Here is a 26,097-nt window from a genome sequence, read left to right as displayed (position 1 = left end):
ACAAAAGAATCGAACAGTTCACCACTACAGGACTCGACACCGTTTGGACACTTAACCAGATGAGCGGCGCTGAGACTCAACTCGTAATCCGTCCTCAATCTCCTTTTTGCAATAACGAGATTGGAGGAGTGTGTTTGAGCCGATCCCACTGCGCCTGGTGGATTTCTTGATACTACTTGCAAGGAAAACTTTGGATTGTTGTACGATTTTCCTTTTTTTGACTTGTGTTTATTTACATTTGACCACAAATATGACAATAAGGATGGCACGTCCCCAACGGGGACAGCATCACCGGTCCCGTATGCATTGTCTGAAAAAGGTAAGTGGTATTACTTCCCCTGCTGAGGCTCACAGCTATTCAAATACTGTCAATGTGATGTAGTTCAACTGGTACAAGTAGGCCTATATCATACCGATGATATATCAGTAAAATATATTCAGAGTTTAGAAATAAGCCCAAGTGAATGAATTTCATAGAGTAGAGAAATGTCATGGAAGTGGGTGATTGACTGCAGTTTTTCTTTATGTGAAGTAAAAAAAAAACAACACTGGGGTTTTGGCCCTTACTCCATCAGCTGAACAAAACTAACAACTCACATTGCTTTTAAACAGTAGTGACAACATAAATGTCATATTTGAGTGTCCAATATGAAACTGTCCACTTCCCACTCAGACATTCCCATTGTCAAATTTCTCCTTATTGCACAAAGTTCACGTGAGGAATGTCATTTGTGGACATACATTGGTGTTTATGGACATTTTAATGTTAATTAGTCCATGAACATGAGTGTTTTCCAGCAATGGTACTGCTTTATGTTTCCCCTTAAAGTAATATTGCCTTGTGAGATGGGAAACTTGGGTGGGTCCACCTGAGACAGGGTTGCCAGCGTGGTCTGTCCATTTTAACCAGATCTCTCCTCTTAGTGTGCCAGTTACACTTCAAACTGAACGTTCAGTTCAGAATATGCCATAAGCACTTCCATCATATTCGGGTCCCTTTGTGTTTGAAGGTGTTCAGGTCATTCGTACTAGTTTTCATTTGTGTTGTATCTTTTGTGTGACTTTAAAAAGGATAAAGACTGCAGTCTTCAACATTCCCGTGCCGCTTTTCATCATTCCATCAGCCAAAGGGATCCTTATAATGGACAGTTCAGCGGATGATGACTTGCACGTGTTACTGGCAGTGTAGACAAACTCAACAGCACATCTGAAATCCATCAGCGTTTTACCCTGGTTGCGACTGTGTGCTGGGTGTATCATGTGTGATTACGGTTACAGTATCCAGTTGTCCTTAATAATCAAATGCGCCCCCCCCTCCTCTCCTGCAGTTGGAGACCACTGTGGTGGAGATGCAGGACCCGAAGGCTGGGATAAAGGGCTCCGAGCAGAAACTTAATGTCACCACTATACCCCATGTCATTGCTGGTGAGACAGCCCTTCTCTCTCTCTCTCACACACACACACACACACACACACACACACACACACACACACAGTTTTGGAGAGTTTGCCACTATTCAGAAACATGCTTAAAATGGTTGGAATATAAAAGTGCATCTTGTTTGATCAACTATCATAGCTGAAATGAGCTGACAGGGGAAGACACTAGCTGGATGTCAAAGCGGAGCTGTGTGTACGTGTGTAAACACACTGACAGGCTGCCCTGGATATGTAAGCTGCTAACACACGCTATATATGGCGGTCCACAATTGGATGAGATGATAGTAATGCTTCTGGAGCCAAAGAGGTTCCCTAATCTGACCTAAAGCCGGCGGGAGAAAGATGCGAGAAGCCGCTGCAACCAAACACCACCATACGACAGCTGGGAGGTGCTGTCGGATAAGCCCCTCCCATTTTAGATGTGCCGAATTATCTATCGTAAATAACTCATGATGCTGAGTAAACGGTAAGGGAATGGCCTCAGTCTACTGATACATCAACTGTAGTTTTGGTTTGGGGTTGTTTTTTTTTGTAATCTAATGTTTCCGTCTCTACCCTTATTTCATAACCACGTGAAGTTTGGTAGTGTGGAGTTAGAAAACAACGAGACAGGAGACGTGAGAGTAGACGTAGTCGAGGTAGTTTACTAGCTCCAACTTTGCATGTCATACGTTCGACAACGACACTGAACTGACTGTGAACCGGAAGCGGAAGTGCATTATCTGACCCCTCGCCTCTTCCCTTAAAGGTACACCGTCCTCTTAGGTGAATGTCTCTCGATATATAGATGTGGGTCACCACACAGGCCCCCCCAGAATTCACCTACACAAAACAATGCAAAACAGCAAAAGTGCAAGTCATGAACATAAAAATAGACTCTACAACAGAACAGTCAATGACATAGTGCAAAGTCACGGGGAAAACAGGAGACGAGTCGGAGGGCGGACCCTGCGGCCATAACGGCTGCGCTTCACAGGAGGGGAAACAGATGGGGCCGAAACCCGGGCCATAGGCGGGGCCGAAGCAGGAACAGAGGCAGGTGCCGGGGCCGACCTAGGAGGGTGCCCCCGCCGCGGGGGTAGGGCCAATTGCATTGGTTCCCCAATATCCAAGTGAGCGGGCTTGAGACGGTCTATAGCGACCCGCTCCGGCCTGCCCCCCATGTCCACCACAAAGTTCTTATCCCCCGCCTCCAGGACGCGGAAGGGCCCGTCGTATGGGGGCTGCAGCGGGGACCGATGGCTGTCGTGCCTAATGAAGACGTACCTCGCCGATGGCAGATCCTTGGGGACGTAGGACCGGGGGAGGCAGTGTTGAGACATTGGAACGGGAGCGAAGGCACCGGCAGCGCTCCGGGACGCACTGAGGTGAGAGGCGGCCGACCAGGGAGCCGTAGCATCCGGAAGAAACTCCCCCGGAACCCGCAGGGGCTGGCCATACACCAGCTCAGCGGAGGAGGTCTGGAGGTCTTCCTTCGGGGCCGAACGCAGGCCGAGCATGACCCACGGGAGCCGGTCCATCCAGTCGCAGCCAGTGAGGCTTGCCCGCAGAGCGGCTTTCATGTCCCAATGGAACCGCTCACAAAGTCCGTTGCTCTGCGGGTTGTACGCCGTAGTGGGGTGGATCTTCATCCCCAGGTGCTCAGCGACCGCCGTCCAGAGCTCCGAGGTAAACTGGGAGCCCCGGTCGCTCGTGATGTCACCAGGCGTGCCGAAACGGGCCACCCAGCAGCCGATGAACGCCCGCGCTACCTCTGCTGCCGTCGTGGAGGACAAGGGAATAGCCTCTGGCCACCTGGTGGCCCTGTCCACAATAGTGAGGAGGAACGTATAACCACGGGAGGGGGGCAGGGGACCCACCAGGTCAACATTGACGTGGTCAAACCGCCTCTCTGGAACCACAAACGGCGCCAAAGGGGCCTTGGTATGGCGGTGCACCTTGGCGCGTTGGCACGCCACACACGAGCCGGCCCAGGCTCTAACATCCTTACGGAGCCCAGGCCAAACGAACTTGACGCTCACCAGCTTGGTCGAGGCCTTCACTCCCGGGTGGGAAAGGCCGTGGACGGTGTCGAAAACTCGGCGCCGCCAGGAAGTAGGCACCAGGGGGCGCGGTTGACCGGTGGAGATGTCACAGAGGAGGGTGGTGTTGGCCGCGTCGAACGTCACTTCCTCCAGCCGTAGCGCCATAGGGGTCGACCGGTAGTCTTGAACGGTCGCGTCCTTGGCTTGGTCCGCTGCCATAGCGGCGTAGTCGAGTCCCAAGTGAACGGCGTTAACTGCCCGTGAAAGGCAGTCGGCGACGAAGTTATCCTTGCCCGACACGTGTTGTATGTCCGTGGTAAATTCGGAAACCGCCGCGAGATGGCGCTGCTGACGCCCAGACCACGGTTCTGAGGTTTTGGCCATACAGAACGTCAGCGGTTTGTGGTCCACGAAAGCGGTGAACTGTCGGCCCTCCAATAGGAACCTAAAGTGTCTGGTTGCGAGGAAGAGACCCAGTAGTTCCCTATCAAAGGGGCTGTATTTGCGCTCGCTCTCACGGAGTTGTTTACTGAAGAACGCCAACGGCTGCCAGCCCCCCTCCACCCACTGCTCACACACGGCCCCCACGGCGTAATCGGAGGCATCCGTTGTAAGGGCTATGGGGGCGGCAGGCGACGGGTGAGCTAGCAGCGCAGCGTTGGCCAGCACGGTCTTGGCGGCCACAAAAGCCTCGTCCATCCCCGAAGACCAGTCCAGCTCGTCCTTAGACTTCTTACCCCGCAGGGCCTCATACAGGGGACGCATGATGTGGGCGGCACGGGGCAGGAAACGGTTATAAAAGTTCACCATGCCCAGGAATTCCTGCAGCGACTGTACAGTGCGGGGGCGGGGGAACATGGTGACAGCCTCAACCCTGGCAGGGAGGGGAACGGCCCCCTGTGGAGTGATGTGGTGCCCGAGGAAGGTGATGGACGACTCCCCGAACTGACACTTAGCTGGGTTGATGATGAGGCCGTGTTCGCTGAGCCTGTCGAACAGCTGTGTGAGGTGCGTCATGTGTTCCTCCGCCGATGCGCTGGCCACGAGGATGTCGTCTAAGTACACAAACAAAAATGGCATGTCGCGGAGCACAGAATCCATAAGGCGCTGAAACGTCTGCGCCGCCCCTTTAAGGCCGAAAGGCATACGTAAAAACTCAAAGAGCCCAAAGGGTGTGATGACAGCCGTTTTTGGGACATCCAGTGGGTGGACCGGCACTTGGTGATACCCCCGCACTAAGTCGATTTTGGAATAGATGGCAGCGCCCGCCAGGTGGGTAGAGAAATCTTGTATGTGCGGTATGGGGTATCGGTCGGGGGTCGTGGCATTGTTTAGGCGACGGTAGTCCCCGCACGGGCGCCAACCCCCGTCGGCCTTAGTAACCATGTGAAGAGGGGAAGCCCACGGGCTGTCAGAACGGCGGACAATGCCGAGGCGCTCCATAGTCGAAAACTCCTCCCTGGCTATTGCAAACTTGGCCGAGTCGAGGCGTCGGGCCCGGGCGTAAACTGGGGGGCCCACTGTGGTGATATGATGTTCCACGCCGTGCTTGGCCACCGCCGAGGAGAAGGTGGGTGTGGTGAGCTCGGGGAAATTTGCGAGCAGGCGTTGGTATGGATCCCCGGTGGAGAGTGTTAGCGAGGCACAGCGCTCCAGCGCCCCCAAGCGTGCAGGGGTATGACGCAAAAGAGACGGCATCAATCACGCGACAGTTTTTAACATCCACCAGCAGGTTGAAAGCACAGAGGAAATCCGCACCTAGGAGCGGGGTGGATACAGCAGCCATCACAAAGTACCAGCCGAAACGTCGGCCGCCAAAACACACGTCCACATGTCTGATACCGTACGTCCGAATGGACGTGCCGTTGGCGGCGTCCATCTGGGGGCCGTGACTGTCGGTCATCGTGTCCACAGCTTGTGCTGGTAGTGTGCTGCGTTGAGCGCCAGAGTCAACCAGCAGCCGTCGGCCCGACAAGGAGTCTCTGATGAACAACAGCTTGCAGTCACGGCCGGCGCCCATAGCTGTTAACGAGCGCCGGCCTTGGCGTTTCCCTGAACCCTGTAACTGCAGGGTTTGCGACACCGTTTTGCTTTTGCCCCAAACCTGGCATGGTAATAACAGAGCCCGTCGTCAGGTTGGCGGCGGGCTGTCACCGCAGCCGCGGTGTCCATATAGTCGTACACAGGTGGTGGTGGGGTGGTCTGGTGGGGTAGCAGGGCATGCACAAACTGGCTTCAGCAGCCAGAGAACGGTAGTCCTTGGAGGCGGCGAGAGGAGAACTGGCCAGTGCTGTGCGTACAGGTGCGGGGAGCTGCCTCAGAAAAATGTGTGTGAAAAGAAAGGCCGGATCAGCCGATCCCAGCACAGACAGCATTTTTTCCATTAACTCAGACGGTTTGCCGTCGCCGAGGCCACTCGGGGACAGTAAACGGTCTGCCTTCTCCAGCTCCGACAGTTCAAATAGTTTCAGGAGGAATGTCTTTATAGCATCGTACTTGCCAGCAGCTGGCGGAGCTTCCAACAGTGTCATTGCTCGCGCCGTTGTCGATGCGTCTAACGCCGCCACTACGTGGAAGTACTGCGTTGCATCCTGCGTTATCCCTCTCAGCTGGAACTGGGCTTCCACATGTTGAAACCACGGCCGTGGATTATGCTGCCAAAAGTCGGGTAGCTTCACAGTAGCGGTGTAAATGCTAGCGTTAGCAATAGCCATGTTGTTAGCACCGGCGTCGTCGTTGTCAGACATACTCGTATTAGTAGTTCGATCACGTCGGGGTCACCAATGTGGAGTTAGAAAACAACGAGACAGGAGACGTGAGAGTAGACATAGTCGAGGTAGTTTACTAGCTCTAACTTTGCATGTCATACGTTCGACAACGACACTGAACTGACTGTGAACCGGAAGCGGAAGTGCATTATCTGACCCCTCGCCTCTTCCCTTCAAGGTACACCGTCCTCCTAGGTGAATGTCTCTCGATATATAGATGTGGGTCACCACAGTAGTAAACATAATGGATTATTCCCTTGTCAAATCGATCATTCTATTAATTGGAGTACCTATAACATTTAGTAATATTAGTGTAAACTACTAATAAGACACGTTAGTCCCTAGCTGACGGGTCTGACCCTTTAGCCGAGCGGTTAGTGATGTCGCCTTGTGGTGCAGTACACCCCGTATCGAATCCCGCGCCGCTCGGCTAAAGGGTCGGACCCGTTAGCTGGGGGCTAACGTGTCTTATTAGCAGTTTACAGTCGTCACCCTCCCCGGAAGCGCGCCCTCGCGCTTTGTTATTCCCGCGCTCCGAAGAGACTTCTAAGGATCTGCACACTTCCGGATCCCACCGCTGCCACCAGTGTAACCGGTTATTTTCTTCCCCGGTGCGGGATTCGATACTGAGTGTACTGCACCACAAGACGACATCACTAACCGCTCGGCTAAAGGGTCAGACCCGTCAACTAGGGACTAACGTGTGTTATTAGTAGTCTACATTAGCACTGTTTGGTCCCTACATTGCCACTGTAATTAGCTTGTGGTGTGATGTAATAATATTGACTCACTTTGAAAAAAAGTGGCAAAAAAATAAATATTTGAATCAATTTAACATGCTGCTGTTGGTAGAAATACATTCTCCATCACCTTTATCCTTACCCAGTAGAGGCTAAGCAATTACTGCGTGTTTGCAATACATGCAGTTTTACCCCTGTGTCAATTTTTCTCTTGTTCCCATGCAGGTAACGATGTGATTGCTTGGATTGTCAACAAGATGAAGGTCACACAAGAAGGTGAGTGGATTCCGTTTGAAGCTTTGCAGTAAGGAGACTGTTAACACAGCGCAAATATGATGCTCACAGCTTGATGGTTACCGTCTTGTTCACCTTTTCTTTGCTTCACAAGAGGCTCAAGCCTTCGGCACCATGTTGGTGGCCTACGGCTACATCTACCCGCTGCAGAACCACAAGACGCTCGTGATGCTCAATGACTCCAGCCTCTACCGCTTCCAGGTCAAACCCCATTCTCTCTTCCTGTCTCCTGCTCAGTGCTGATAGCAATCTGGCGTATTTAAAGGGATGGTTTTACGTATGTGCAATCAGTACTGATCAGCAATGCCTTGATGGAAAGCAATAAAATCTTCAGTGTAGCTACTATATTGACAGAGAAATCGGTGTTGTCCTGCTCAGAGTCCTCAAAACTGCCCACATGTACCAGAATGCATTGCTGCACGCAAGCTTCTGTATCATCATCCATAAAATCCTCTACGCTAGTGTTTTGGGACGTACGTCAGTTTTTGTTGCGTTAGCACGTATAAATATAGTGTGTCGACAAAAAAAATATATATGTGTGTGTGTGTGTGTGTGTGTGTGTGTGTATGTAGCCCTTGGTTCTGCAGGCCGGCTCCCTAGCCCTGTATTTTTGCCTCCTCCCTGGCTCCCTCTGTGTTATTTGATTGGTGTGGTTGGAGGCAGGTGAAAACGGACAGAAGTCGGCGTTCTTTGGTCCGAGCAGTGTAGAATTTATTTTCTCTTGGCTGTCTTTCGTCACCTTTAACATATCAAACACGTTGACACTAATTTCAGACTTATTTTTAAATTAACAGTAAGTCTGGTGCCACACAGAACGAGCGGCTATATAGCTAGCATTTACGGGTTAGCTCCCGAGCAGCCTAGCTAGCATCTACGGGTTAGCTCTCAGTAGTTCACCAGCCACATGGGCATCAATCGTCATAAAACAAAACCATTTTCACAAAATAACAACCTAAAACATAAAACGATATCTATCGCACACATATTTACATATAAAACTGCATGGATGACCATTTAAACATATGTTGCAGATGGATTTAACAGAGCACCCCGTTTCAATATCTTACCCTTAACATATCAAAAACGTTGTGACCTAAAATGGCCACCACGGCCAACATAAGGAAGTGCTTTTGAAAGCGTGTTTAGCGTAGATAGAGTATTAGAAACCCTGCTAGGCAGTTTGTAGTTCAACAAACACGAATGCAGTCACGAGTACCACCAGATGTGGCGGCAAAGTTGACCACCATCAGATTGTGGCTTTAAGTGTCCGTTGTACTCTGTGTGTTTGAAGTCTGTCCCTTGTGCCACGATCCTTGTGGTAAAAAACAATAAAAACAAAAACGAAAACGAAAAAAACACAACCCAGCGTTACTGACGGACAAAATGAAATTTGGCATGAACTTGAATGACAACCAGCAGTCATCACAATGATCCAAAGGCCGTGACGCTGCATAGTCGAAATATACATGGTAGAGGAATTAAAGCACTATATCGGGTATTGAACTATTGGTTTCCCTTGGTTACGATGTGGATGATACTCTGTTTGCTCTGCAGACCCCTTACTTCTGGCCTACACAGAGATGGGTTGCAGACGACACCGACTATGGTGAGTGTAATGTCAGTGTTCACTGTTTGTGTGTGTGTGTGTGTGTGTGTGTGTGTGTGTGTGTGTGTGTGTGTGTGTGTGTGTGTGTGTGTGTGTGTGTGTGTGTGTGTGTGTAGCAGAGCTTCATTTTGTTTAACTAACCGGAGATATGGGACTCATTGTCATTTTCAAATTGGCACAACATCGTTATGTTGGAAAACAAAAGATTGCATAGCTGGATAGAATAGAAAACAATGTTCCTTGAATTGAGCCAGGGATGTTATTTTGATATTGAATATCAATATAGTAAGCAGTTAGAAGCATGATGTATCAGCCGGTCCAAGTTTTTGATTTGTGTCTCGGTTTGTTTGTTATACCAGCGAATATTACAGCTGTGGTTACGACAAATGCAACTGGCAAAGCACAAATGCAGATTTCATTGGTTTGAATCAAATGTTTATTGACAGACGGATTTTTTAAAAAAGTACTCTTGTTTGAATTTGAATTATTAATTACATTTTTTTATAAATGACCTCTTATCATTTTCTTTTCCATTGACCATAGCCATTTACCTGGCAAAGAGAAACATCCGCAAGAAGGGTATGCTGGAGCCATATGAACAGGTGCGTGTATGTGTGTGTACAACTGATTTCACAGCACAAATGTATGTAAGTTATCAGAAAAAAATCAATACTTAATGGCTGTAGTGTAGTTACTATTGTTACTGCTAATCATGAATCATTACGTTATTACAGTGTAAAGGTCTCTTTAGGTTTTTACCTGGTAGCAGTCAAGAAGTCTGACCCCACTGACGCCCATGCTTCTACTGTAAATCAGTCCTGTTCAGAAACAAATGATGTTCATATTTTTCATACACTAAAAACTAACACACTTTCAAAAATTACTATTAGTTTACTTAAATATTACTAGTTAGACTTTTTTTTTTTACAAAATAATTTTTATACTTATCGTAATTTTCAAAATTCACAGTGGCTCAGTGGTTAGCACTGTTTGCCTCACAGCAAGAAGGTCCTGGGTTTGAACCCCAGGCCATCCCAGGACCTTTCTGTGTGGAGTTTGCATGTTCTCCCATGTCTGAGTGGATTTCCTCCAGGTGCTCCGGTTTCCTTCCACCATCAAAAAGACATGCATATTAGGGTTAATACTCCTGCCTGTGCCCCTGAGCAATGCAATGGAAAGAAGAACTGGAGTTGGTCCCCGGGTGCTGCAGTTGCCCACTGCTCCTATACAATAGGATGGGTTAAATGCAGAAGACATTCATTGTATGTATGTACAATGACAAATAAAGTGTCTTCATCTTCTTCTTGTAAGTAACGCTTATCCAAAACCTTTAAGTGGGTATTGGGTCAGTGGGCCCTCAAGCTCTCCCTTTTGTAAACCCCCTTCCGCCAACAGGGTACATGTCTGACTCTTCTCCTGGATCACCACCATGCTGTGGTGGAGAAGCTTGTGTGTACTAATGATCCCAAGAGCTATGCCGTCTGGAGCTTGGCTGCTGGTAGGGTCACCCAAGGAAGATAGGTCAAGGGGGACATTCCAGACAAAGTGTGATCCAACAAAGACCTCAACAGCAGAACTGGTGGAAGATGTCTCTAGGTCACAACGGCAGTGAAGGCGGATGAAGGCTGCAACAGAGGTTGGTCCCCAATCATTTTGGTTCTCCATGCCATTGGACTCTGGCCACCCCCTGCCAAGGACCATGTGGTGGCTGCAGGGGCATCAGCCTCCACGTAAAAAGCTGTCACTCACAGGCGTCCTCCCATTATGTGGCTCCAGGATCGGCCTCTAAACCCATCCTGAGGACCCAGAGGGACCCAGAAGGAGGACGGTCATACTTGACCCCGAGTGACTGCCGATGGATGGACGTGTCTGACTGTTTCAATACAGGAAGAGCTTTTTGAGATGCCTTATCGATTAACCCCACGGCATATCTAACACTTTCCCAACAGTATCGTATCAGAGCAGCTCACAAGTGGTGGTATTTTTGAAAGTTTTCGGTCAATGTAGGATGGCGGTTGCCGTTCACGGTGTGACTCGTGCTCATTTAACCAATGTAAAGTCTGTATTGCTGTATGAAGCCTGCAACACTGCTGCATACAGGAACTGGGTTAGTCGCTCAGTGACAGGCGCTCTGTTAACATGTCAGAAACATGTCAGCTTTAATTGGAAATGATCAGGAATCAGGAACACATTATTTGTCATGAAATGAAATATCGTTTCCCCCAGCCCACAGCAGTGCAACACAAAGACAAAAACACATCCAAAAACTACAAGCACACACATTATATCCAAACTAACACATATATCCAAACTAAATAAATAAATAAATAAAAAATCACTGTCAAAGGGAATGAACACCAGCCAGGATGACTGTTAGAACTGCCGGTCTGCATAGGCTAGCAGTTAGCTTAGCCTGCCCTGCTTCCGCGTCCTGTCAGACCGCCCTCAGTGTTTCCTCCTTGGGCACAGCTCCAGGCAGGGCCGTGGTCCCTGGGCCCACCAGACACAGCAGAGCAGGCTCCCCCAACCAATCCAACGCCAGCTCTCCCAGCCAGACACCCCCGACACACCTCCCCGCACTCCACACGACGACACCAAAAACACCACAATCCACGCCAGGTGAGGCCACTGCCAGACCACCCTCAGCGTTATCAGAACTGCCGGTCTGCATGGGCTAGCAGTTAGCTTAGCCTGCCCTGCTTCCGTGTCCTGTCAGACTGCCCTCGGTGTTACCTCCTTGGATGCAGCTCTGGGCAGGGCCGTGGTTCTTGGGCCCACAGGACACAGCAGACCAAGCTCTCCCAGCCGATTCAGCACCAGCTCTCCCAGCCATCAAACGAAGACAAAACTTAGACGCTGAAGTGGACAAAGATACTGCATGGACAGTACTGGGTGAGGCCGCCGCAAACGAGAATTCGCACCGCCTTCTTCCTACACCGGTAGATAGACCCCGTGGCTCTTTAAATGCAGGACAGTGTCAAAAATGCAGGACAGTATCAAAATGCTTCACAAATGCATTATTGTTAATTGCTGCACATGGCCGTGATAAATCGGAGGCGTGAAAGTCAAATATAAGTAGATCACTTAAGGGTGAAATAGAGGGCAGTGTTTTGTTTTTCACATTCCTTTATCCCATTTGGTATTTGCTGTATCTGATTTCCACCTGAGAGTTGTAAGTAAATATGGAGACTGGGGTGTCCGGGTAGCGAAGCGTTGATACGGAATGCGTTGCCTACCAATACGGGGATCGCTGGCTCGAATCCCCATGTTGCCTCCAGCTTGGTCAGGTGTCCCTACAGACACAGTTGGTCGTGTCTGCGGGTGGGAAGCCGGATGTGGGTATGTGTCCTGGTCGCTGCACTAGCGCCTCCTCTGTTCGGTTGAGGCGCTTGCTCGGGGGGGCTGGGGGGAAAGCGCGATCCTCCCATGCGCTACGTCCCCTGGTGAAACTCCTCATGCAGCGCTGCGGACTCCACGTGTATCGGAGGAGACGTGGTAGTCTGCAGCCCTCCCCGGATCGGCAGAGGGGGTGGAGCAGCGGCCGGGAGGGCTCGGAAGTGTGGGGTAATTGGCTAAGTACAATTGGGGAGGAAAAGGAGGAAAAAGAAAATTAGCGACCGCGATAGCTGACACATGAACATGTGAGCCATGTCAGAAGCATACATCTGTCTTAGATGCGTGCCATCAGACCTGTGCTGCTCTCTTGAGGATACATAATAAAGACTCTGTTGTCCCATTTAACTACCAGGTTCACTACAACCACCTCCACGAGTGGCTCAACCACAAGTGGGACTTTATAGTGATGCAGGCTACTGAACAGTACAGGTAGGTGTTTCATTGGACAGCATCATATATATATATATATATATATATATATATATATATATATATATATATATATATATACACACACACACACACACACATATATATATATATATATATATATATATATATATATATATATAGGGGAAAATAATTATTTGACCCCGTGCTGATTTTGTAAGTTTGCCCACTTACAAAGAGTGCAACAGTCTATAATTTTAAGCGTAGGTTCATTTTAACAGTGAGAGACAGAATATGACCCAAAAACATGGAATAAGACGTTGTAGGAATTTTATGAATTTATTTGCATATTTTTGGTCCAAAATAAATATTTGAACCCCTGGACAAACATTATGTTAATATTTAGTAGAAAAGCCATTATTGGCCAGCACAGATGTCAGACGGTTTTTATAGTTTCTGACAAGGTTTGTGCACATTTCGGCAGGGATGTTGGCCCACTCCTCCCTGCAGACAGCCTCGAAATCGTTCAGGTTTCGAGGCTGTTGCCTGGCAACCCGAATTTTAAGCTCCCTCCAAAGATTTTCGATTGGATTCAGGTCTGGAGACTGGCTAGGCCATTCCAAAAGCTTGATGTGCTTCTTCTTCAGCCACTCTTTGGTTGCTTTGGCGGTGTGCTTTGGGTCATTGTCATGTTGGAACACCCATCCACGACCCATCTTCAGCGCTCTCACTGAGGGAAGGAGGTGTTGGTCCAGAATTCCACGGTACATGGCCCCGTCCATCCTCCCCTCAATGCGATGGAGTTGTCCTGTCCCCTTGGCTGAAAAGCACCCCAAAGCATGATGTTGCCACCCCCATGCTTGACGGTGGGGATGGTGTTCTTTGGGTTGTACTCTGTGTTCTTCACCCTCCAAACACGGCGAGTTGAGTTGAGCCCGAAAACTTCTATTTTGGTCTCATCCGACCACATCACCTTCTTCCAGGCCTCTTCTGAGTCGACCAGGTGTTCATTGGTGAACTTCAAATGGGCCTGTACATGTGCCTTCTTGAGCAGTGGGACCTTGCGTGCACTAGAGGATTTTAATCCATGACGGCGTAGTGTGTTACTAACCGTTTGCTTTGTAATTGTGGTCCCAGCTGCCTTCAGGTCATTAACCAGTTCCCCCCTTGTGGTTCTGGGATGATTCCTCACCGTTCGCATGATCAGGGACACCCCACGAGGCGAGATCTTGCGTGGAGCCCCAGACCGAGGAAGGTTGGCGGTGGTGTGGTGTTCCTTCCATTTCCTGATAACTGCACCGACAGTTGTTACTTTCTCTCGAAGATGCTTTCCAATTCTCTTGTAGCCCATCCCAGCCTTGTGCAGGTCTACAATCTTGTCCCTGGTGTCCTTAGACAGCTCTTTGGTCTTGCCCATGGTGGAGATGTTGAAATCTGATTGATTGGGTGTGGACAGGTATCTTTTATACAGGTAACGAGGTGATGCAGCGGTATTTTATGTGGGTAATTAGTTGGGAATGGGGGTGCATCTTAAAGAAAAACTAACTGGTTTGTGGGAGCCAGAATACTTGCTGTTTGGTAGGGGATCAAATACTTATTTTTCTAAATCAGGTGGTTATTAATTTTTATAAATTCATATGATGTGATTTTCTGGAATTTTCTTTGGGATTCCGAACTCACTGTTAAAATGTACATATGATTAAAATTATAGACTGTTGCATTCTTTGTAAGTTGGCAAACCTACAAAATCAGCAAGGGGTCAAATAATTATTTTCCCCACTGTATATATATATATATAAATCTGGTTTTATGTTTCACTTGTATTATCCTTGAAGTTATTTGGATTTTCACGCCTTTGGAACCACACATTTGAACTGATGGTGTTTTGAAAGCCGGGGCAAACACCCCAGCAGTTTGGCCATATCGGGGTGATGTTTAAATCTGTCTCCCTCTTGTTTCCTCTGTCTGTCTGCCTGCCTGTGTGTGTCTGCGTCCGTGTCTGTATATTTGTCTGTATGTTGGTGTGTCTTGGTTTTTGTGTATCAGGGCAGGGAAGGAGAGAAAGAAGCCGGACCGTGTGGTGTTTGACTGTCAGGAGAGGGCTTTCTGGATAGTGAACAGACCACCGGTGGATATGTGTGTGTGTGTGTGTGTGAGAGAGAGAGAGACAGAGAGAGAATGTTTGTGTGTGTGAGAGAGAGAGAGAGAGAGAGAGAGAGAGAGAGAGAGAGAGAGAGAGAGAGAGAGAGAGAGAGAGAGTGTGTGTGTGTGCGTGTGCGTGCATGTGTATGTTTGTGTGTGTGAGAAAGAGTGAATATGTGTGTATGTGTGCATGTCTGTGAGAGAGAGAATGTGTGTGTGTGTGTATGTGTGCGCGCGCGCGTGTGTTTAAGCCAGTATAAGTGCGCACAAGACTTCAGTATGTATGTGTGCAAGTGAGATAAATGACACACAAAGTATCATGTCCCAACTATTAAACATGCCACGGTGTGTGTTCACTAAAGCCCTGCACATTGTAGGGAACAGCAAAGCAGCCCCCTGCATCCACCCAGCAGGACGTTTCATCACCACTTAGACAAATAGAAGTGATAAACATGACAGGGAGCTGTGGTGCGTTTATCTAACACACGTTGTGTTTTGGTGTGTGTTCAGCGTCGGACGCACACTGCTTTGGATTATGGTCCGGATCGCCTTATTGACCCGAATGTAGAGGAGGTAACAGGTGAGCACAGTATACACACACACACACACACACACACACACACACACACACACACACACACACACACACACACACACACACACACACACACACACCCCAGGCTGTGAGAGGTAAAGGTCAGGTTTGTGTTAAGAGGCTTACTGGAGCTTAACACGGAGACTGCTGCTGCTGGTCTAACACAGCTTGGACACGTCCACTTATAGACTAAAGCGCTCTGCTCTGCTCTGCTTTGTGCTTTCTCATCCTGTCACCATCCTCCTCCTCATCATCATCTCTAGCTCCTCCTCCCCCTCTCATTTGCGTCACGTCCACGCCACAGTTTTCTAATAGTTTAGTTTCAGTGTCATCAAATCAAATGTTATGAATCATCGTTGTTATTATTCACTTACAAATATGGGAGGCAGTGAGAAGAGCTGACTCATTTATATTCACAAGCACGTGTTCATTCATGAGCGTCACATGCACGTCGTGCACTTCCTGCTGCAACACCAGTAACATCGGTAACTATTACCCAGGTTAGGAACATCAAGTTGACACGCAGCGTAGTGTCCGGGTAGCGTGGCGGTCTATCCCGTTGCCTACCAACACGGGGATCGCCGGCTCGATCCCCGTGTTACCTCCGGCTTGGTCGGGCGTCCCTACAGACACAATTGGCCGTGTCTGTGGGTGGGAAGCCGGATGTGGGTATGTGTCCTGGTTGCTGCACTAGCGCCTCCTCTGGTTGGTCGGGGCGCCTGTTCAAGGGGGAGGGGGAACGGGGGAATAGCGTGATTGTCTCCCATGTGCTACGTCCCCCTGGCGAAACTCCTCCCTGTCAGGTGAAAAGCAGCAGATGGCGACTCCGCATGTATCGGAGGAGACATGTGGTAGTCTGCAGCCCTCCCCGGATCAGCAGAGGAGGTGGAGCAGCCACCGGGACGGCTCGGAAGAGTGGCGTAATTAGCCGGATACAATTGTGAAGAAAAAGGGGGAGGGGGAGGAGCTAAACAAACAAAAAAAGAAAGAAAAAAAGACAAGAAAAGAAAAAAGTTGACACGCAGCGCAAATCATCAAATCATGAAATATATACGTTGTCGGTAACACTTTATTTTAGAGGGTCTGAAATTACCTAGTAATTTCCTAGTAATAAGGTGGTAGTTTTTACAGGTAATTTTACAGCTAACCCTAACCCTAACCCAAATTACAAGGTAATTTATACCTTATTTCTAAGAAATCACGTGATAATTATCACCTTATTACTAAGAAATTACTAGGTAATTTCCGACCCCCTAAAATAAAGTGTAATCGCTTTGTGCTATCGTTGCAGTAATCCGTTTGTCAGCTGAACATATGTCATATCAGAGCTGCTGTCTGACAGGTCATTTCCACCTCCCTTATCGACTCTTGAACACGTGTAGCTAATAGTAGCACATCACTGGTTGTCATCACATTTTCTGGACTCATAGTATAAAATGTGTTAGTCGTTAGTATTCGAGTGCTATCGGTGAACACATTCCAAACAACTTGGCTGTGTGAGTCAGTTGTTGGTCTGTGATGCAACCTTGGTGGATGGATATTGAGATGACTAGTTGGGGATGTATTTGACCTAAATGGGTTCAGCCGTGACCTGGATATGTCCCATTTCAAATGGATGGAGTCGCTGTGAAGCCTGCAGGGCTGTCTGTCATAAATCCAGTCATACACCCAGGGCAACGCCACATTTTGAATAAAGAAAATAAACTCAAGTAGAAAATGTCAAGGGATTTTGCAAATGGATCTGTTTCATTCACCTTCCCCCCCCTTTTCTGTCTTCTTTTTCTTCTGTACAGATTTTCCATCTCAGTCTTTCCCTGCATTGATGAAGACGAGGGTGTAAATCCTGCACATATAAGCACACATGCATGCACGCAGACAGACAAAACACACACACAACATGACTGTAGAGGTCAAGTCAACCTGCAAGCCAGTTGCTTTGTGAAAGGCAGTTTATTACATAGGCTGCATGGACATTATTGTCACTTAGGTTGGAGTTCACACACACACACACACACACACACACACACACACACACACACACACACAAGCGTTCCTGTGTAACCTGATTCTCTGTTCATCCCGTCCAGTTTACCTCTTGTTGCCTAGCGATAGCGTTTGAGGTCCTCTTCCCGCCGTAGGTTTGTGTGGCTCTGTGCAGTGGTGTTTGTTGAACCCTACTCTGTGACAGATGTGCGTCACCGACTGACGCGAGTACCCTGTTGCCGATTGTCATGACAAATCGTTTTTTTTCCCTCCCCGCTCAGAAAATCACCTTTGACCAGCACAGACGGATGGTAAGCGTAACCACCGGTCAGTCGTCTGCTAGCCTGCATACATGGTTACTGACACCACACGGCAAAGAAACACGAGGAATAAAAACTATATGCGTTTGACAAGATTGGATTTTTGTGTTTAGGATATTGATATTGACAATACTGTCCCACCATTTCCCTTGTAGAACATCTTTTACCAGCAGGCCATCATGAGGTCAAAGGTCAAGTCCAGTGTGTCTCTTGGAGCGTAAGTCCCTTTGCAGCCTAACAGATGTTCAGACTCGGGTTTAGTCATTCTGCAGCCCTGATACGTATGACATTATGTCTGGTTTGGAGACACCGGAAAATTATACTGGCGGCAGGGTGTCCGGGTAGTGTGGCGGTCTATTCCGTTGCCTACCTACACGGGGATCGCTGGTTCAAATCCCCATATTACCTCCGGCTTGGTCGAGCGTCCCTACAGATACACATTGGCCGTGTCTGTGGGTGGGAAGCCGGATGTAGGTATGTGTCCTGGTTGCTGCACTAGCGCCTCCTCTGGTCGGTCGGGGTGCCCGTTCTGGGGGGGGGATAGCCTGATCCTCCCATGCGCTATGTCCCTCTGGTGAAACTCCTCACTGTCAGGTGAAAAAAAGCGGGGTGGCGACTCCTAACGTATCGGAGGAGGCATGTGGTAGTCTGCAGCCCTCCCAGGATCAGCAGAGGGGGTGGAGCAGCGACCGGGACAGCTCGGAAGAGTGGGGTAATTGGCCGGAAACAATTGGGGAGAAAAAGGGGGAAATAAATAAAATTAAAAAAAGTTTTGGCAGCAAATACACTGCTCAAAAAAATAAAGGGAACACCTAAAAACACAATATAGACCTCGATGAATGAAATATTTCAGCTGAAAATCTTTATTTATTAGACAGAGGAATGTGTTTAGAGCAAAATAACCTAAGAATGGTCAATGGAAATCAAAATCATTAGCCCATTAAGGTCTGGATTCAGAATCATACTCAAAATCAAAGTGGAAAATGAGAACATAGGCTGATCCAACTTCTGTGGAAATTCAAAATGAGGCTCAGTAGTGTGTGTGGCCTCCACGTGCCTGTATGCACTCCCTACAACGTCTGGGCATGCTCCTGATGAGACGACGGATGGTCTCCTGAGGGATCTCCTCCCAGACCTGGATCAGGGCATCGGTCAACTCCTGGACAGTCTGTGGTGCGACATCGTGTTGGCGGATGGTACGAGACATGATGTCCCAGAGGTGCTCGATTGGATTCAGGTCTGGGGAACATGCAGGCCAGTCCATAGCATCAATGCCCTCGACATACAGGAACTGCTGACACACTCTGGCCACATGAGGACGAGCATTGTCATGCATGAGCAGGAACCCAGGGCCCACTGCACCAGCATATGGTCTGACAATGGGTCTGAGGATCTCATCCCGGTACCTAATGGCAGTCATGGTACCTCTGGCTAGCACGTAGAGGTCTCTGTGGCCCTCCAAGGATATGCCTCCCCAGACCATCACTGACCCACCGCCAAACCGGTCATGCTGGAGGATGTTGGTGGCAGCAGAACGTTCTCCACAGCGTCTCCAGACTCTCTCACGTCTGTCACATGTGTTCAGTGTGAACCTGCTCTCATCTGTGAAGAGCACAGGGCGCCAATGGCGAATCTGCCAACCAAGATGTTCTCTGACAAAGGTCAATCGGGCTGCACGGTGTTGGGCTGTGAACACAGGCCCCAATTGTGGACGTCGGGCCCTCATACCATCCTCATGCATTCTGTTTCTCACTGTTTGAGCAGAAACCTGCACATTAGTGGCCTGTTGAAGGTCGTTTTGTAGGGCTCCGGCAGTACTCCTCCTGTTCCTCCTTGCACAAAGGACCAGATAGCGGTCCTGCTGCGGGGTTGTTGTCCTCCTGCGGCCCCCTCCACGTCTCCTGGTGTACTGGCCTGTCTCCTGGTACCTCCTCCATGCTCTGGACACTGTGCTGGGAGACACATCAAATCTTCTTGCCACAGCACGCATTGATGTGCCATCCTGGATGAGCTGCACTACCTGAGCAACTTCTGTAGGTTGCAGATACCGCCTCATGCCACCTCTAGTGGTGAGGGCACTAGCAAAATGAAAAACTAACCAAAGATCGGCCAGAAAAGATGAGGACAGGCAAATGGTCCATGGCCACCACCTGCAAATCCACTCCTTTTATAGGGGTTGTCTTGCAAATTGTCTAATTTCCACCAGGTGGAAATTAGACAATTTACCAACAGGTGAAATTGATTCACAAATCAGTGTTGCTTCCTAACTGGACAGGTTGATATCTCAAAAGTGTGATTGACTTGGAGCTACATTGCATTGCTTATGTGTTCCCTTTATTTTTTTGAGCAGTGTATATGTACTCTGTATAACTGTATAACATAACTGAAGATGTACATATATTCTTTTTTTTCTGTTCAGAGCAGTGAACATAGGATCAATTATTGATTACTTTGATTAGATTTCTTACTAATGAAAATAACATGGTAGATATGACGACTGGATTTGTTGTTGTTGTCTCAAGTGTGTCGGAGCCTGTTTGAGAAACTGGTTTTAAATATTTTCAACTTTTACTTTTCTGATCATGCCCGATAGAGCAAATGGGCAGCGGGACTGTGACCTATTTTACCACAACAAGGTGGTTGAGATGTGGGACATGATTTATTCCTCAAAATATATTTTTTTAACTGTTCCATCAACTGAAACTCAAATCAAACCGAAGTCACAGCCACCCCTAGCGAAAAGTGGGTTACATCTGAATATTTCATACGCGCAAACACACGATGACATGCACCACTTTTTAGGCCCGTTTTAGGTTTTTTACAAATAAGACCCCAGAACAGAGGATCTATCTATTACACCAGAGGGTTTCCCCCCGTTTGCTAACCAAGTTGAATGGCACGGTCCAACTCCTATTGCTTCAGTCAAGCCGAGAGACGGTTTACTCGGTTATTTAAGTTTTCCGGTCTTATTATAGTTTGGAAACTTCGATGCTTCACTGCTCTTACCTTGCCTTTGTCCCTTTTCTATCCCCGCAGGATGGTTAAATACATGACAACTTGCAAGAACCACGACCCCTTCCTGGCACCCTGTCTACCCAGCAACCCCTGGCAAACAGACAATGACACCTACTGGACACTCAACATGAGGAGGTGAGGCCTGCCGTGTCCAACCTTCACACTGCTTCCATGTTAAGGACCCTCCCAGGTCCATCCCTCGTGTTCTGCAGACCAGCTGGGTCCATGATGAGGCGTTTTGACTTGAACAAGGGAAGCATAGGCATCCGGGTGGCGTAGCGGTCTGTTCTGTTGCCTACCAACACAGGGATCGTTGGTTTGAATCCCCGTGTTACCTCTGGCCTGGTCAGGCGTTCTACAGACACAGTTGGCCGTGTATGCGGGTAGGAAGCCGGATGTGGGTATGTGTCCTGGTCGCTGCACTAGCGCCTCCTCTGGTCAGTCGGGGCACCTGTTCAGAGGGAGGGGGAACTGGGGGGAATAGCGTGATCTTCCCACGCGCTACGTCCCCCTGGTGAAACTCCTCACTGTCAGGTGAAAAGAAGCGGCTGGTGACTCCACATGTATCGGAGGAGGCATGTGGCAGTCTGCAGGCCCCCAGCCCCCCGGATCAGCAGAGGGGGTGGAACAGCGACTGGGACAGCTCAGAGAAGTGGGGTATATTGGCCATGTACAACTGGGGAGAGAAATGGGGAAAAATCCAAATGGAAAAAAAAACAAAAAACAAGGGAAGCATGGTGCCTTTACAGTGTTCGCTGACCTGTGATTATGAAGATATTGCAGCCCATCTCCCTCTCTCTCTCTCCCTCTCTCTTTCTCTCTGCAGAGTGGAAACACCTACTAAGATGCGCGTGGAGCGCTGGTCCTTCAGCTTCTTCGAGCTTCTGAGTGATTTGGGTGGACGAGATGACTTCAAGGTTTTCCTCAAAAAGGAATTCAGCGGTAAATCACAGATGTCAGCTTTAGAGTTTGATTTTGCATGTTTATATTTGGTGTATTGGGTTAAGATTGTGGGAGTGTGTGTGTGTGTGTGTCTGTATGGTTTGTGTTCAAGGCTTTATCGAGATGACATTATTGGGCCTCATGCAACAACCCAATGTTCTCCATTCACATAGATCTGTGAATGGAGAACGCTGAATTCTCCAATATGCAATTTTCGAAGGAAACAATTTAAAGGAATTTTAAGAGAAATTTAAGGGAATTTTCTTGCCTTCTTGCATTACACCAGTTTTTGTGAGGGGAGCTGCATTCCTACAAGGTCCTGGGTTAAATACAACAATGATAAGTCCTGGTTTACAGCAGTCCTAAAGGGGGCTTTGCCATGGATAAGATGGTGTCTAAAGAAGTGGGGTTCAAACATCCACCCTGAAGCCAAGTACAGTTTAGAGAGGCTCATCAGAATAGATAAGCTGAAATACTCCGTAGGGCTGAAAAACAGTTCTCACCATACAAGTCAACCTTGGGCAGCATGGTGGCCCAGTGGTTAGCGCTGTTGCCTCACAGCAAGAAGGTCCTAGGTTTGAACCCCGGGGTGTTGTAATCTCTGGGGTCATCCCTGGTCGTCCTCTGTGTGAAGTTTGCATGTTCGCCCTGTGTCTGTGGTGGGTTTTCTCCGGGTGCTCCGGTTTCCCCCACCATCAAAAAGAAACATGCATGTTAGGGTTAATAACTCCTGCTTGTGCCCCTGACCGAGGCAATGGAAAGAAGAACTGGAATTGGTTCCCGGGCGCTACACGGCGGTTGCCCACTGCTCCTAGCTACACAGCTAGGCTGGGTTAGATGCAGAGCATAATTTCCCCATGGGGAAAAATAAACTATATAAAATCAAATCATCAGACCCACAGTAGCGTGAGCCAACACGTCAAGAAAAGCTGGACCTTGAATTGAGAGAACCCAGTTGTTGTTGAAAATGCTGAATTGTGTGTGTGTGTGTGTGTGTGTGTGTGTGTGTGTGTGTGTGTGTGTGTGTGTGTGTGTGTGTGTGTGTGTGTGTGTGTGTGTGTGTCTGCTTGCCAGGTGAGAACTTGGCTTTCTGGGAGGCAGCGGAGGAGATGAAGTGGGGCGCTGCTTCTGCCATGTCAACAAAAGCTGAAGCCATCTTCAAGTATGTTGAACAGAGAAAAAAGAGCGTGTTTATCTATGGCTGGGAGTGTTGGCGTGGGCGTTGCATCGATTCTCAAGTGTTTACCTGTCCTCAGGACCTTCCTTGCCCCAGGAGCCCCACGTTGGATCAACATTGATGGCAGGACCATGGGTCTGACAGTGAAGGGCCTAGATCATCCCCACCGCTACGTACTTGATGCTGCGCAGACACACGTCTTCCTGCTCATGAAAAAGGTGTGTGTAAATTCAAATGCATAGCTTGGACTAAGTTATTAGCAGTCTAGCTGCAAGCAAGCACACTCATAACGGGCCTCATGCAACAGCCATTGGTACACATAGGTTTGTTTGTAAGGTGTGTGTACACACTATTAATGAAATCTTGCAGCATTCACCAATTTCCTCTAATTTTGGATTTGTCAGTAAGATCAAACTTGTCACTAAGAATTTTGTACACAAACTGACACAACAATCCCGTTGATCATGACCTGGGAAGTAGGAGAAGTCCATAAATCATTACTTTCACTCATGAAGAGACTAGTTATGATAATGGGGAACATAAAAAATACATTAAGCCCTAAATGAATATGATTATAATAGGGCTATAAACAGTAGATGATCATATATAACTTATTTAGGGAAATACATCATTTTGAAATAAACTCAGCCTGATCTATCTATCTATCTATCTATCTATCTCGATATATGCTGGGACAACCCTGAGCAGGATAACCAGTTTGGATAATGGATGGATGGATGGAGATATGGGGGGGGGGGGGGTTACGGTGACACAGTGGTTAACGCGATCGCCTCACAGCAAAAAGGTCCGGGGTTTGAACCCCAGGGTTGTCCAACCTTAGGGGTCATCCCAAGTCGTCCTCTGTGTGGAGTTTGCATGTTCTCCGTGTCTGCATGGGTTTGCTCCTCCCACAGTCCAAAGACATGTAGGTCAGGTGAATCGGCCATACTAAATTGTCCCTAGGTGTGAATGTGTCACCCAATGACTGCTGGGATAGGCTCCAGCATCCTGCGACCCCAATTGGGATGGGTGGCTTGGATAATGGATAGATAGATGGATCACATTGTATTATAAATGCTATTGGTGGCAAAAATGAATAAAAAACAAAATGACCTTACTCTGAATAAATAACTCTTGTTAATTCAAGCCATATGCTCACATAACTGGAATGGACTTTATTACCATTAACATATAAAACCCTGCTTATTCAAGTTTCACTGATTCAATTCACAAATAAGGGGGCGTTCAGTATTCAACAAGTTAAATGAGTTCATGTTGCCGGCAGCCCTACCAACATGTTCCCAGGTATGGGCTTGGCTGGAAGGATGGAAGACCTCCCAGGAAAACGGAGTTGCTGCCGGGAGTGGTGTTGGGGGCAGTCTTCCCTCTGGTCCGAATAAAACAACAAAAAATCCCAATGCCCCAGTGCAGTGTCCCCGTCACTGCACTGGGGGACACTTATCACAAAGAGTAGGGAGCTCCCTGGTGTCCTGGCCAAATTCCCAACCTGGCTCTCTCCATCTGGCCACCTAATTTCCCCCCATGTAACTGGCTCAGTGATCCTCCCTCTCCACCTCAAGCTGATGTGTGGTGAGCATTCTGGCGCAAAATGGCTGCCGTGCATCACCCAGGTGGTGCTACGCATTGGTGGTGGTTGGAGTTACCTCCCTTCAATGTGAAGCGCTTTGAGTGTCTAGAAAAGCACTATATAAATGTAACCCATCATTACTCCATTATGTTTAAGAACAAATTTGGGTTTCATGAATCTGACATTGAATTCTCACATGCAGTTCTTATAAAAACAAATTGAAGAGAAATGTAAGAGAGCATTAAAGGGATTTTTGTTTTGTTTTGTTTTTTTTAGATTTTGCTGTTGCATTTTCCGCCTTTATTTGATAGTGATTGCTTCTGCATAAAGCCCAGTGTGCTCAACTTTGACACCTTACACACTTCATTTGAACGTTAGTTTGATTTCAATAACCACTCAGGTTTTGGTCAGTTTTCATTACTTACAGTGTTCATAACGCAGCAAATGGCAACTGATCAAAACAATCATGCAATAATAAATATGGCTCCAACATCATCTCTGTTTTGTACGGCCACTGATCTGTGATGTCTCTCTTTTGCTACAGGACACTTTCTTTCGCTACCTGAAGTCTCCCGTGTACAAGGAGATGCAGAAGAAAGCCCTGAACCCTGAGCCTCACAACTTCAGGTTAGCCACTGAACTGATGTGGTAGTGAACCACGAGAAATCACACTGTGAAAAAAGCTGAAATAACCCCAAAATGTCCAAACGTTTCGAGCACCGTGAGAAGGAGGCGCCACATGCAAAAGCTAGCACAGTTGATTGACTCTTCAGCCGATGACTGTGCTACCCTACAGCCAGAGAAAAACATCAAACGTTGTGTCTATGGGCGTCCGGGTGGCGTGGCGGTCTATTCCGTTGCCTACCAACACGGGGATCGCCAGTTCAAATCCCCGTGTTACCTCCAGCTTAGTCGGATGTCCCTACGGACACAATTGGCCGTGTCTGCGGGTGGGAAGCCAGATGTGGGTAGGTGTCCTGGTCGCTGCACTTGCGCTTCCTCTGGTCAGTTGGGGTGCCTGTTTGGGGGTGAGGGGGATATAGCGCGAGCCTCCCACGCGCTATATCCCCCAGGGGAAACTCCTCACTACTCACTATCAAGTGAAAAGAAGCGGCTGGCGACTCCACATGTATCAGAGGAGGCATGTGGTAGTCTGCAGCCCTCCCCGGATCAGCAGGGGGGGTGGAGCAGCGACCGGGACGGCTCAGAAGAGCGGGGTAATTGGCCGGATACAACTGGGGAGAAAAGGGGGGGGGGAATCCTGTACTTATACCAAAACAGTCCTCGTTCTATCAGGGCTTTAATCTTATCCAAAGGAATTGAATCAAGTGCAATTGGACTTGGTTATATATCCGTGAAGACGTTTCTCATCCAAGAGGCAAAACGTCTTCACGGATATATAACCAAGTCCAGTTGCACTTGATCCAATTCCTTTGGATAACTATGACCTGGATGAATGAGAACATTCACAGACAGGCTTTAATCTTGATTCCTCTGTCATCTTCTTCTTTCCATCCCAGTGACGCCCAGTTGGAGCAGAATGCCAGAAACCGAAGTCAAGGCATTCATCCTATCATCCTGTGGCAGCAGGAGGAGGAGGAGCTCTCCAAGGCCGCCATCGCGGCCACCCCAGTGGACATCAAGGCCATGATGAGCAAGATTGACAGAAAGAAGTAG

At 48.3% G+C, this 26,097-nt stretch overlaps 1 protein-coding gene across 1 annotated transcript; it reads left to right on the top strand.

The window, feature by feature from the left end:
• Positions 1–250: 250 nt before the first annotated feature.
• rgs9a (regulator of G protein signaling 9a) lies at positions 251–26,097 on the top strand. The gene is made up of 17 exons (XM_056287648.1): positions 251–319; positions 1,329–1,425; positions 7,198–7,248; positions 7,361–7,467; positions 8,821–8,872; positions 9,416–9,474; positions 12,621–12,697; positions 14,705–14,786; positions 15,311–15,373; positions 17,660–17,689; positions 17,854–17,915; positions 20,735–20,848; positions 21,540–21,655; positions 22,730–22,817; positions 22,912–23,050; positions 24,965–25,047; positions 25,941–26,097. The coding sequence occupies exons 1-17, from the start codon at positions 251–253 to the stop codon at positions 26,095–26,097; spliced, it is 1,446 nt and encodes a 481-aa protein (XP_056143623.1).

The sequence above is a fragment of the Lampris incognitus genome, chromosome 10 (assembly GCF_029633865.1).
Source record: "Lampris incognitus isolate fLamInc1 chromosome 10, fLamInc1.hap2, whole genome shotgun sequence".
NCBI lineage: Eukaryota > Metazoa > Chordata > Actinopteri > Lampriformes > Lampridae > Lampris > Lampris incognitus.
This window is presented reverse-complemented; position numbering and strand designations above follow the sequence as displayed.